At 46.8% G+C, this 12,340-nt stretch overlaps 1 protein-coding gene across 1 annotated transcript; it reads right to left on the minus strand.

The window, feature by feature from the left end:
* Positions 1-244: 244 nt before the first annotated feature.
* On the minus strand, positions 245-1,174 carry LOC308678709 (vomeronasal type-2 receptor 26-like; the record flags this gene model as incomplete). The annotated part of the gene is made up of 1 exon (XM_081345946.1): positions 245-1,174. The coding sequence occupies one exon, from the start codon at positions 1,172-1,174 to the stop codon at positions 245-247; it is 930 nt and encodes a 309-aa protein (XP_081202072.1).
* Between the last annotated feature and the right edge of the window lie 11,166 nt (positions 1,175-12,340).

Genomic DNA, 12,340 nt, shown 5'->3' on the forward strand with positions numbered 1-12,340 from the left:
TCCAAAAAAGGTGCACGAACTCTGTTCTGGGCGTTCTATGACAAAAAAAGCCCTGATTTTAAGTATTCCCAAGTTAATAGTAGCCCCCTAAATATTCAAACACAATATATTCAAAGTTTGAAATATTTATATTATTAATTGATTAAATAATATGTTTTACAGTCTACTCCAACTAGAAATCATTCTGAGTGATATATAATTAGGAAATGCTGATAATAAGAGATAGCAATCAATATATCTTCTTTCAATGTTTTTTTCTTATTAACTCTTCCCTGATATTTAAATGTGGCCTCAGAAAAATTAAGAAACATTTTGGAAAAAAGATGCAACCCAATAGTGCGGCACTTGAAGCCAAGATGGAAAAGATCTCCACGGCCACCATGTATTTTCCCTTGGTGCTCAAATAGCTTGGAACAAATGACACCCAAACACTACAAAAGATCAACATGCTGAAAGTGATAAATTTTGCTTCATTGAAACTGCTGGGGAGTTTCCTGGAAAGAAAAGCCACTGTAAAACTGGAAGCTGCCAAGAAACCCATATAACTCAGGACAGAGTAAAACATAGTTACTGAGCCTTCATTGCACTGTAATATAATTTCTGCAGTATCTGAATGTAAGTCTGTATATGGGAAGGGAGGAAATGTTGCCAACCAAATTGTACAAATAGTTGCTTGAATAAGAGAACAAGAAAGGACAATGGAGATGGCCAGTTTTCTCCCCACCCACTTCCGTACCCTGGATCCTGGTTTGGTGGCCATGAATGCTAAAAGCACAATGATGGTTTTTGCCAAGACACAAGATACAGCCATAGAAAAGACAATGGCAAAGCTGATTTGTCGCAAGAGGCAAATGATATTCCCAGGTGGAATGATGAACAGCAATGTGCAAAGGAAGCAGAGCAATAGAGAGATAAGAAGCATGTAGGTGAGATCCCGGTTATTGGCTTTGACAATGGGAGTGTTGTGATGTTTCACAAAAGTTACTAGCACCAAAAGAGTGAGGAGAGAAAAGGAAATGGCTAATATAGCTAAGCTCATTCCCAAAGTATTGTCAAAGGACAGGAAGGTCATTGTTTTCCTAATGCATGAGTCATGTTTCTTGCTTGCATATTCATCTTGTGGGCATTCAATGCAGTCATCTGCATCTAAAGGTGAAAAGATTACTTCAGTCATGATTGCCAACTCAGGAATTATTCCAGTTCAATTAGTATTTATTTATTAACTAAACAAGTTTGTACAGCTACCTAACTCACATGCATTAACTATAGGCAGTATCCTAGAGTTAAAAATCCATTGTTAAAAATCCACAATTTAACTCCAGCTTGCCTCATGATATTGAAACAGAATCAGACAAGCTACTTGATTGGCTTCAAATGGGGACCTACAAATCTGCTGACAAAATCATATCTTCAAGTCTTTGCACAAAAGCAACAATATGGTGGCAGATATTATTTCTAGGGAAATAGTGTCCTAAAGGGAGGAACTACCACATAGGACGTTGTTTTCTGAGATGCCATTAGATGTACTTCCTTGGTAGTTGGGACCCCAACATAGTTTGCTTCTTTCTCTAATAATCCATTTATGTAATTCTTATGTACTGTATAAATTTCTTCTCACCACTAAGGGCAATATGCATCTTCCTTAATGACAGACATCTACCTACTAAAGTTCTGAGAGTCTGGGTTCTGCACAGTATTTTTCTGTTCCTATCACTGCACTCTTCTGGACAACAAAGACAGATGTTGTTCCTGAGATCTATTAAAACAATTTTCCCAGTTTAGGAGTTATAACCCCAAGTATTCCTATAATCACATGGGTTTTTACTTTGTACTTTTTGTTTCCTCCTTTAGACTCTGATACTTCTTCAGTTTCTCATACTCCTTCCTGATATTGCTGCCACTTGACATTGCTACATTGCTATATCTATCATCTCTGCTGTTCTGTGGTAATTTTCTAATATGTATAAATATTTAATATATAATGTAGAACATAACATAACATAACATAACATAACATAACATAACATAACATAACATAACATAACATCACATCACATCACATCACATCACATCACATCACATCACATCACATCACATAACATCACATAACATCACATAACATCATATAGCAGAATAGAATAGAATAGAATAGAATAGAATAGAATAGAATAGAATAGAATAGAATAGAATAGAATAGAATGGAATGGAATGGAATGGAATGGAATGGAATGGAATGGAATGGAATGGAATGGAATAGAATCTGGAAGGGCCCATTGTTCCAGTTTGTCAAGATCTTTTTGAATCCTGAGCTTGTCTTCTGGAGTGTTGGCTATTCCTGTCAGTTTGGTGTCATCTGCAAATTTGATGAGTTCCCCTTCTATTCCCTCATCTAAGTCATTGATGAAGATATTGAAGAGTATTGGGCCTAAGATGGAACCTTGTGGTACCCCACTGCTTACTTCTCTCTATGTGGATGTAGTGCCATTGAGGACTACTCATTGAGTACGGTTTCTCAGCCAGCTACAGATCCATCTGGTGGTGATGTTTTCTATCCATGTTTTCTAGTTTATATATACTATGTATACTATTTGTATGCTATAGATGTATTATAAATATACTATATGTATTATATAATATATAAAGAAGAACCAGCTTAGTCTAGTGATTAAGACACCAAGCTAGAAATTAGGAGACCTTGCCTAAAGAGGAAAAGGTTCAGCTGTGATTGACAGCTGAGAGATTATCCTTGTAAAACAAGAATGATCAAGAACATAAAATATGAAATTCATAAGATTAAAATCATTTTTCCAGCTTAGGAGTCACAACCCTGAGTGTTCCTACCACCACATGTGCCTTTACTGTTCACAACCACCTCACAAAGTAATCTTTGTGGGGAATTGAGGAGAAGGAAGAAGTATTAGGTGTGTTTGACACCTTGAGTGATTTATAATAATAAAGTGGGACATGAATTTTCATAATGAAAATTCTTTAATTTCACAACATGTTGACATATTTAACCATAGTTTCAATTGGGAAAATGCGACCATCCTAGACGAAGCCAAGTACAAAAATGCCAGGGAATTTCTAGAAACCTGGCACTCTGATAAACTAGCCATCAATAGACATGTAGACATTAACAGATCTATAAACCATGCAAAAGAGACTATCACCCAGTGCAAAAAAGGAATGAAAAGACCCAGGCACCTCTCCACCAGCAATCAGCACCCAGATCAGCATACACTAGATCAGACATGTCAAACACTAGGCCCAGGGGCCAGATCCAGCCCACAAAGTGGTTTCATGTGGCCCACAAAGCCATTCTGGAAACAGTGAGGGAATGGACCCCACTGCCTTGCCCCTGACCCCGGCCGGCCAGGAGCCAATGTACAATTTTGCAGTGGTCATCTATACTGAAATAGATTCAGTCTTAGCTCCACAAGGTCATCTGGAAACAGCAAGAGACTGGCCCCTGCCACATCAACACTGCCTCCTGGGCACATGCTGGGAAGATATCACCCTTTGTGAGGAATGAAGAAATGCACCATCACCTGGAAGTGGCCAGCACATGGCCCTGCCTACTTTGGGTAGGCTAGGGGCTGGGCAGTGTTGCGCTTCTCTTCAGGTTCGTGCCACCTGGCTCAGCCTCTCGACACTGTGAGGAGAGCACCCTGCTGCCTGCCAAAACAGGGGAGGCTGGGGGCTGGGCAGCATTGCACAGGTAACATCAACTCTCACGCTGATCATTGTATCCCCTCCCACAGAGCCCACCAAGCCAGATATGTGAAGTAGGCAAGGGCCATGTGCTGGCCACTTCCAGGCAATGGTACATTTCTTCATTCCTGACAAAGGATGACACTTCTCCAGCTGTGTTTCTTGCCTGTTTTTCTTACTCCCTCATCTCAAATATTTTCCCACCACTCTGGTTTTAGGAAGGAAGGAAGGAAGGAAGGAAGGAAGGAAGGAAAGAAGGAAGGAAGGAGAGGGAGGGTCTGTGGGAAATCCTGCCTTAGTCCTGCCCTGCTGTCTTTTCACCATCCCCTTGCCCCCTCCTCCTGGCCTATCCTGGGGGTCTCCCATCCTATTGCTAAGGAAAGTTTCGATACAAAGCCAGGCCTCCTCACATGGACAGGGAGTGGGCTTCCCTTCTAACTTTGCCCTCATACCCATCATGAGCAACCTGGCTAAGGAGAACAAGCATAGCAGCAGCAGCCTTGAGAAGGAGGTAAGTGCAGCTGGGCGCCCCCTTGGGGAAGTGGGGTTGGGCTTAGTGCCATGGGTGCTTGATGGCTGGGCTGAGAATTTGACCTCCATGCCACCATCCAGCCCCTCCCCCCCACATGGCCTGAGAGGAACAGTGAGGCTCCTCCAGTGGACCATGTCTTGGCAGTTGCCCCAGTCTCATCTCCTTCTGCCTGAGACCCTCAGATCTGTCGCACTCCTGCCCAGGCCCCCATAGGCACTCTTGACGCGAACGATGTAGAGCTGGCCATGCCCACCCAGTAGGCCACATGCACTCCAGCCACGCCCACCCAGTAGACCACACCTACCCTGGCCAGCCCCCTCCAGGGCAACCACAATGCTGATGCAGCCCTCAATGAAATTGAGTTTGACACCCCTGGCATAGATTAACTCCAAAGTTAACATCAGATCACCAATCAAGTAAACAATACCTCAGTCAAGAAACTGCCAAAGAAGCCAACACCAAACAGTACAATTAAAGAATCTCCAAGACCACCCCCACCAACACTGACAGCAATTCACTAGAATATAAACTGATAGCAAACAGTACTCCTTACTAGCTCTGGTGATGTTATTAGTTTGTCTGCAAGAAAATAAGCAAATGTATGCAAGAAAATAAGCAATATGGTTGGGCAGGGACAGGAGCCTCCGGTACAAATTTAATAAGAGGCCCCTGGTTAATTTTTTAGCTAAATTTTTTGTGGGGTTAGGGAGGGGGGAGGGATTTCAGGGTTGGTTGGAAACTGGGGGGTGTCCACCAACTGTTGTTCAGGCCAGGTCCGGGATTGATCATGCTAGGGGGGAGCTAGGGTTGGTTGCCTCCGGGGCTCCGGAGCAGGCCGTGGGATTACCTACTCCCACGATGTTAGGGAATGGCAGCAGGTGTATGAACAGAGGGCCGTATCAACATCTGGGAGTGCGTCTCCGCTATCTCCAAGCGGTGAGGCACTCCAACACTCTGGTTTTGTCCCGAGGCCCCGGGAGCGAGGATGAGTAGCCACCTGAGCTCCGGCTGGTGTATTTGAATGCCAGGTCCGTAGTCAATAAGGCTCCTCTCATCCGGGATCTGGTTGGGGGTGAGCATGCGGACCTGGCTTGCATTACGGAGACCTGGTTGGGCCCAGAGGGTGGTGTCCCTCTGGTTGATCTTTGCCCACCAGGTTTCCAGGTGCTGCACCAGCCTTGGGCTCAGGGTAGGGGTGGGGGAGTGGCGGTAGTTATGAGGGAGACCATTTGTCTGCAGGAGGCCACCGTTGTCCAAATAGCCAGGTGTGAAGCCCTTCTCCTGAGATGTGGCCCTAGGGCTCAGTTGGGCTTGCTGCTGGTGTACCTATCGCCTAGTTGCACAGCAGCAGCCCTGCCTGAACTTCTCGATATCCTCTCGGGGCTGGTGATTGAGTTCCCCAAATTTATGATTTTGGGTAACTTTAATCTACCATCCCTGGGAGGATCATCTGAGTTAGCTCGGGAGTTCATGGCTTCCATGACGGCCATGGACCTGATGCAAGTAATTCAGGGCCACACACTCAATTTGGTTTTTCTATCTGGACAGTGGTTAGATGATCTTGGTGGGGATTCTCCAATTGTTATACCCCTGTCATGGACCAATCATCATCTCCTGCGGTTGGTCTTCCATTTTGCCACTCCCCGTCGTGGGGTTGTTGAACCAACGAGATGGTTCCGCCCTAGGCGCTTAATGGAACCTGAGAGGTTCCAGGCAGCGCTGGGGTCCCCACCTGCCTCCTTTGCTCACAGCTCGGCCGATGCCTTAGTAGAAGCCTGGGAAAAGGCAGCCACGGAGGCACTCAACCGAGTTGTACCCTTGCGGCCCCTGACCCGGTGCAGATCCCAGTGGGCTCCATGGTTCTCTGTGGAGCTCCGGGAGATGAAGCGTCAGAGACGGGGCCTAGAGAGCTGTTGGAGGTCCAGCCGGTCTGAATCTGACTGATCGCGACCAAGGTCCTTTACAAGGTCTTATCTCGCAGCGATGAGGATGGCAAGGTCTAACTACTTTGCTACCCTCATCGCGTCCGCAGATAACCGCCCGGCCGCCCTGTTTAGGGTGACCTGCTCCCTCCTTAATCAGGAGGTGAGGGAGGAGCACTTGCAGGGTCGTGCCGAGGAGTTTAGCCAACATCTGTCGGACAAAATTGCTCGGATTCAGACCGGTTTGGACTCCGACTGGGCAGAGTCTGACGATCAGGACATGGGCAGTCTTGTTGATGTTATCTGGGAGGAGTTCGATCCTGTGACTCTGGATGATGTGGAGAGGATCATGGGGAAGCTGAGCTCCACCATGTGTTTATTGGACCCGTGCCCCTTCTGGCTGGTTTATGCAGCTCAGGATGGGACACGAGGCTGGCTCCAGGCGGTGATAACTGCTTCCTTGAGTGAGGGTAGTTTCCCCGCCGCCTTGAAGGAGGCGGTGGTGAGACCTCTCCTCAAGAAGCCTGCCTTGGACCCAGCTGTTTTAAACAACTTCCGTCCGGTCTCCAACCTTCGCTTTCTTGCGAAGCTTGTTGAGAGCGTGGTGGCGTATCAGCTCCCTTTGTTCCTGGAGGAAACTGACTATCTGGACCCGTACCAATCGGGTTTCAGGCCCGGGCACAGCACCGAGATGGCATTGGTCGCTCTGGTGAATGATCTCTGGAGGGCTCGGGACAGGGGTTGTTCCTCTGTCCTAGTCCTATTAGACCTCTCAGCGGCTTTTGATACCATCGACCATGGTATCTTGCTGCGGCATCTCAGAGGATTGGGAGTGGGAGGCATGGTCCTTCAATGGTTCTCCTCCTATCTCCTGGGACGTTCGCAGTCGGTGTTGGCAGGGGGACAGAGGTTGACCTCAAGGCCTCTCGTTTGTGGAGTTCCTCAGGGGTCAGTCCTCTCGCCTCTCCTGTTCAACATCTATATGAAGCCTCTGGGTGAGATCATTCGTGGTTTTGGAGTTGGGTATCATCAGTATGCTGATGATACCCAGCTTTTCATTTCGACCCCAAACCACCCCAGTGATGCCCTCGACATGATGTCCCATTGCCTGGAGGCAGTCCGGGTCTGGATGGGGAGGAACGGGCTTCGACTCAACCCTGACAAGACTGAGTGGCTGTGCGTGCCGGCATCTCGGGAAATTCAGATCATGCCATCTCTTACTATGGGGGATGAGTCATTACCCCCCATAGATAGGGCTCGCAACTTGGGAGTCCTCCTAGATTCACAGCTTTCCTTAGAAGATCATATAGTAACTGTGACTAGGGGGGCCTTCGCCCAGGTTCACCTGGTGCACCAGTTGCGGCCCTATCTAGACCGGGATGCCTTGCGTACAGTCACTCATGCCCTCGCGACCTCTCGGTTAGACTACTGCAACGCTCTCTACATGGGGCTGCCCTTGAGGACCACTCGGAAGCTCCAACTGGTGCAGAATGCAGCCACGCGAGTTGTGTTGGGGGTCTCCCGATACTCCCATGTTACCCCTCTGCTCCGTGAGCTGCATTGGCTTCCAGTTGCCTTCCGGGTGAGATTCAAGGTGCTGGTAATGACCTATAAATCCCTACATGGCATGGGTCCAGAGTACTTAAGGGAGCACCTGCTGCTGGCATCAACTTCCCTCCGCCCAATGCGGTCCCACAGAGAGGGCCTCCTCAGGGTGCCACCGGTCAGAGAATGCCGACTGGTGGCCCCCAGGGGGAGGGCGTTCTCTGTGGGCACGCCTGACCTTTGGAACCGTTTACCGGTTGAGCTCCGGACGGCTCCAGACCTTCGCTCCTTCCGACGTGATCTAAAAACTTATTTATTTGAACAAGCTGGCCTGGTCTGATGGGTTTGGGGTTTTAATTACTGTTTTTAAGTAATTTATTGTATTCGGGCACAGTGGTTTAATCTGTTTTTAATTTTTGTATTCTGTATTTTTGGTATTTATTGCCCTGTACACTGCCCTGAGTCCTTCGGGAGAAGGGCAGTATACAAATTAAATTAAATAAATAAATAAAAATAAATAAATATCAGAGAGCAGCAAGGACTCCTCATGTCAACCCTGAGCTGTAAATATTCTCCAATATATATATAGATTAAAATTCAGTGTAGCAGCAAGTTCAAATCTCTATTTCACAAAAGCAGACTCCTTCCTTTCTGGCTACACTGTTAACTTTGAAGTGTGATAGGCCACTTTGGCTGACCATTTCATGAAGGAAAGCATCTACTGATCAGCAGGAAAAAAACAACTAGTGTATATCCTTGACCTCTTACTAGACGATATCATGAATTTATATTTTAAAGTGACTTGCTTTGTTTTGTGACACTTTGATATAAATCTGACCCTTTCTTAAACATTTTATACTTCAAAGCTAATGAATAATTGCTTTATCTTGACTGATGTATGGATTCTTTAGGTTTCCTTAGATAAAACCTGGACATTAAATACTTCATTAAATTGTTAAGGAAAAAAAAATCTTATGCCACTGCTGAATAATCTGAATATTTTTTGTAGGCATCTTGTGATGATACAATCACCTGACCTGAAGATTCTTACCATGCTGGCTGGATATTTTCCCTTCAGGACACGGGAGGCAATCATAACAGCAGAACTGCTTCCCCTCTTGCTTTTGTTTGAAATAACCAGGGAGGCAGCTCTCCGTACATGATGAAATGGGCAGGGCCTAATAAGTTAACAGGAATCAAAGTTAAATAATCGATTTGGGGTGTTTTCAGATTTTTGCAAAGAAATTACATTTAGAATTATATTCAGATCTCTATAATGCTCCGTCCTGTTTTTTTTTTTCTTTTCCTTTCTCCCTTCCAATCAATCTTTACTTTTTAAAATGGTTTCATGTGGTATAGTGAAATCACATTCAGAATTAGTTTCTCAGACTATAGCCCTCTACTTTTGTAGGTTTTTCTCCTTTGTTCCCCAAATTCATTTTAAAAAGGCACAGAGTATAAAATTGTGTACAATTTTACATAGTTTTATAGATAATTTTGTTGGGACAGAGTGAAATTACATTCAGAAGTATATTCAGAGTTCTATAACTCAATATCTTTGGGATGTCCCCCCCCGCTTCCCCCCCCTTCTGATTAATCTTTCCCAGGCTAGTTTCTGAAGTTTTCTTGGAAGCTTTTAATAGTGGTTTGCCATTACCTTCTTCCTACAGCTGAGAGAGTGACTGACAGAAGATCACCAACAAGCTTTATTCTTAAGGGAGAACAGCGACTCAAAGTCTTCTGGTTCTTAGACTTCTGTCTGTACCATTACACCAAACTGATTCTTATCTCTGCTCTTATAGTAGTAATTTGTTTCCATTTCTTAGACAGCTTCTCAGAATACTTCACAAAATTCCAGTGCTACCTAGAGTTCTAATTTTAATTATCTAACTTCATTCAATTGCAATGATATGGTGTAAAGTATAAAATAAAACTGATTTTCAAGGAAAAAGAAAAAAAAACACGCTTATAATTTGTAACTAAAAGGAATTGTGTTCCTGTTTACTGAAAGAAAAAGCCCTTTCATTAGTTCCTGAACAAAACAAAAAAAATCCTGTCTCTTTTTTGCTCTGTACAAGCACAAATCTACATGATTACTTTAGTATTAATTCATAATATAATTCTAGATTTAGAAAGTATCTGTAAAACTAGTCATTATCTATCCATTAGGATATTTCTTTCCCTTCAGCACATACTTGACTATTTAATAGCAATTTCTATATTAGTTGAGAAGCAGGGTGTTGTGACTATCCTCAGATAGTCGGGTGTGAGACTCTCTTTTTGAGGTTTGGTTCGGGGGCACAGTTGGGCTTGCTGCTGGTGTACGTTTCGCCTAGCCACACAGCGGCAGCCCTGCCCGAGCTACTCGATGTCCTCTCCGGTTTGGTGATTGAGTTCCCCAAACTTCTAGTTTTGGGTGACTTCAATCTACCATCCCTGGGAGGGTCATCTGAGTTAGCCTGGGAGTTCATGGCTTCCATGACGGCCATGGACCTGACGCAGGTAATTTCTGAACCAACTCATGAGGGAGGCCACACCCTTGACCTGGTTCTTTTTATCTGGACAGTGGTTGGATGATCTTGGTGGGGGCTCTCCATTTATTATGCCCCTGTCATGTACCGATCATCACCTCCTGCGGCTGGTCTTCCGTCTTGCCACCCCCCACCGTGGGCATGCAGAACCAACTAGATGGTACCGCCCCAGACGCTTAATGGACCCTGATGGGTTCCAGGCAGCGCTGGGATCCCCACCTGCCTCCGTCGCTCACAACTCGGCGGATGCCTTAGTGGAAGCCTGGGAAAGGGCAGCCACTGAGGCACTGGACCGAGTTGTACCCATGCGGCCCCTGACCCGGTGCAGATCCCATCGAGCTCCATGGTTCTCCGCGGAGCTCCGGGAGATGAAGCGTTGGAAATGGGGCCTAGAGAGCTGCTGGAGGTCCAGCCGATCCGAATCCGACCGGTTGCGGTTAAGAACCTATATTAGGTCTTATCTCGCAGCGATGAGGGCAGCGAGGTGTAATTACTTCTCTGCCCTCATCGCGTCCGCAGATAATCGCCCGGCCGCCCTGTTTAGGGTGATTCGCTCCCTCCTTAATCAGGAGGTGAGGGAGGATCCCTTGCAGGGTCGTGCTGAGGAGTTTGGTCAACATCTGTCGGATAAAATCGCTCGGATTCGGACCGGTTTGGACTCCAGCTGGGCAGAGTTGACGATAAGGACACGGGCGGTCTTGTCAATGTTATCTGGGAGGAGTTTGATTCTGTGACCCCTGATGAAGTGGACAGGATTATGGGGAGGTTGAGCTCCACCACATGTTTATTGGATCCGTGCCCTTCCTGGCTGGTTTATGCAGCCAGGGAGAGGACACGAGGCTGGTTCCAGGCGGTTATATCTGCTTCTTTGAGTGAGGGTAATTTCCCCACCGTCTTGAAGGAGGCGGTGGTGAGACCTCTACTCAAGAAGCCTGCCTTGGACCCAGCTGTCTTGAACAACTTTCGTCCAGTCTCCAACCTTCGCTTTCTTGCGAAGTTTGTTGAGAGTGTGGTGGCGCATCAGCTCCCTCTGGTCCTGGATGAAGCGGATTATCTGGACCCGTACCAATCGGGTTTCAGACCCGGGTACAGCACGGAGACGGCATTGGTCGCTCTGGTGAATGATCTCTGGAGGGCCCGGGACAGGGGATATTCCTCTGTCCTAGTCCTATTAGACCTCTCGGCGGCTTTCGATACCATCGACCATGGTATCCTGCTGCGGCGTCTCAGGGGATTGGGAGTGGGAGGCACAGTTCTTCGGTGGTTCTCCTCCTATCTCCTGGGACGTTCGCAGTCGGTGTTGGCAGGGGGGCAGAGATCGTCCCCTAGGTCTCTCGTTTGTGGAGTTCCTCAGGGGTCGGTTCTCTCACCTCTCCTGTTCAACATCTACATGAAACCGCTGGGTGAGATCATTCGTGGTTTTGGAGTTGGGTATCATCAATATGCCGATGATACCCAACTTTTCATTTCGACCCCAAACCACCCCAGTGATGCCCTCGCTGTGATGTCCCGTTGCCTGGAGGCGGTTCGGGTCTGGATGGGGAGGAGCAGACTTCAACTCAACCCTGACAAGACTGAGTGGCTGTACATTCCGGCATCCCGGGACATTCAAAATGTTCCATCACTTTCTATGGGGGGTGAGTCTTTACCCCCCGTAGATAGGGCTCGCAACTTGGGAGTCCTCCTAGATTCACGGCTTACCTTAGAAGATCATGTAGTAGCCGTGACTAGGGGGGCTTTCGCACAGGTTCGCCTGGTGCGTCAGTTGCGGCCCTATCTAGACCGGGATGCCCTGTGTACGGTCACTCATGCGCTCGTGACCTCTCGTCTTGACTATTGCAATGCTCTCTACATGGGGCTTCCATTGAAGACCACTCGGAGGCTCCAACTGGTACAGAATGCAGCCGCGAGAGTTGTCTTGGGAGTTTCCCGGTACTCCCATGTTACACCTTTGCTCCGTGAGCTGCATTGGTTACCAGTTGTCTTCCGGGTGAGGTTCAAGGTCTTAGTGATGGTTTTTAAGTCCTTACATGGCATGGGTCCAGAATACCTCGGGGACCACCTGCTGCCGGCATTGACTCCCCTCCGCCCTGTGCGTT

This window comes from Vipera berus (genome assembly GCF_964194415.1).
Source record: "Vipera berus genome assembly, chromosome: Z".
NCBI classification, from domain to species: Eukaryota; Metazoa; Chordata; class Lepidosauria; order Squamata; family Viperidae; genus Vipera; species Vipera berus.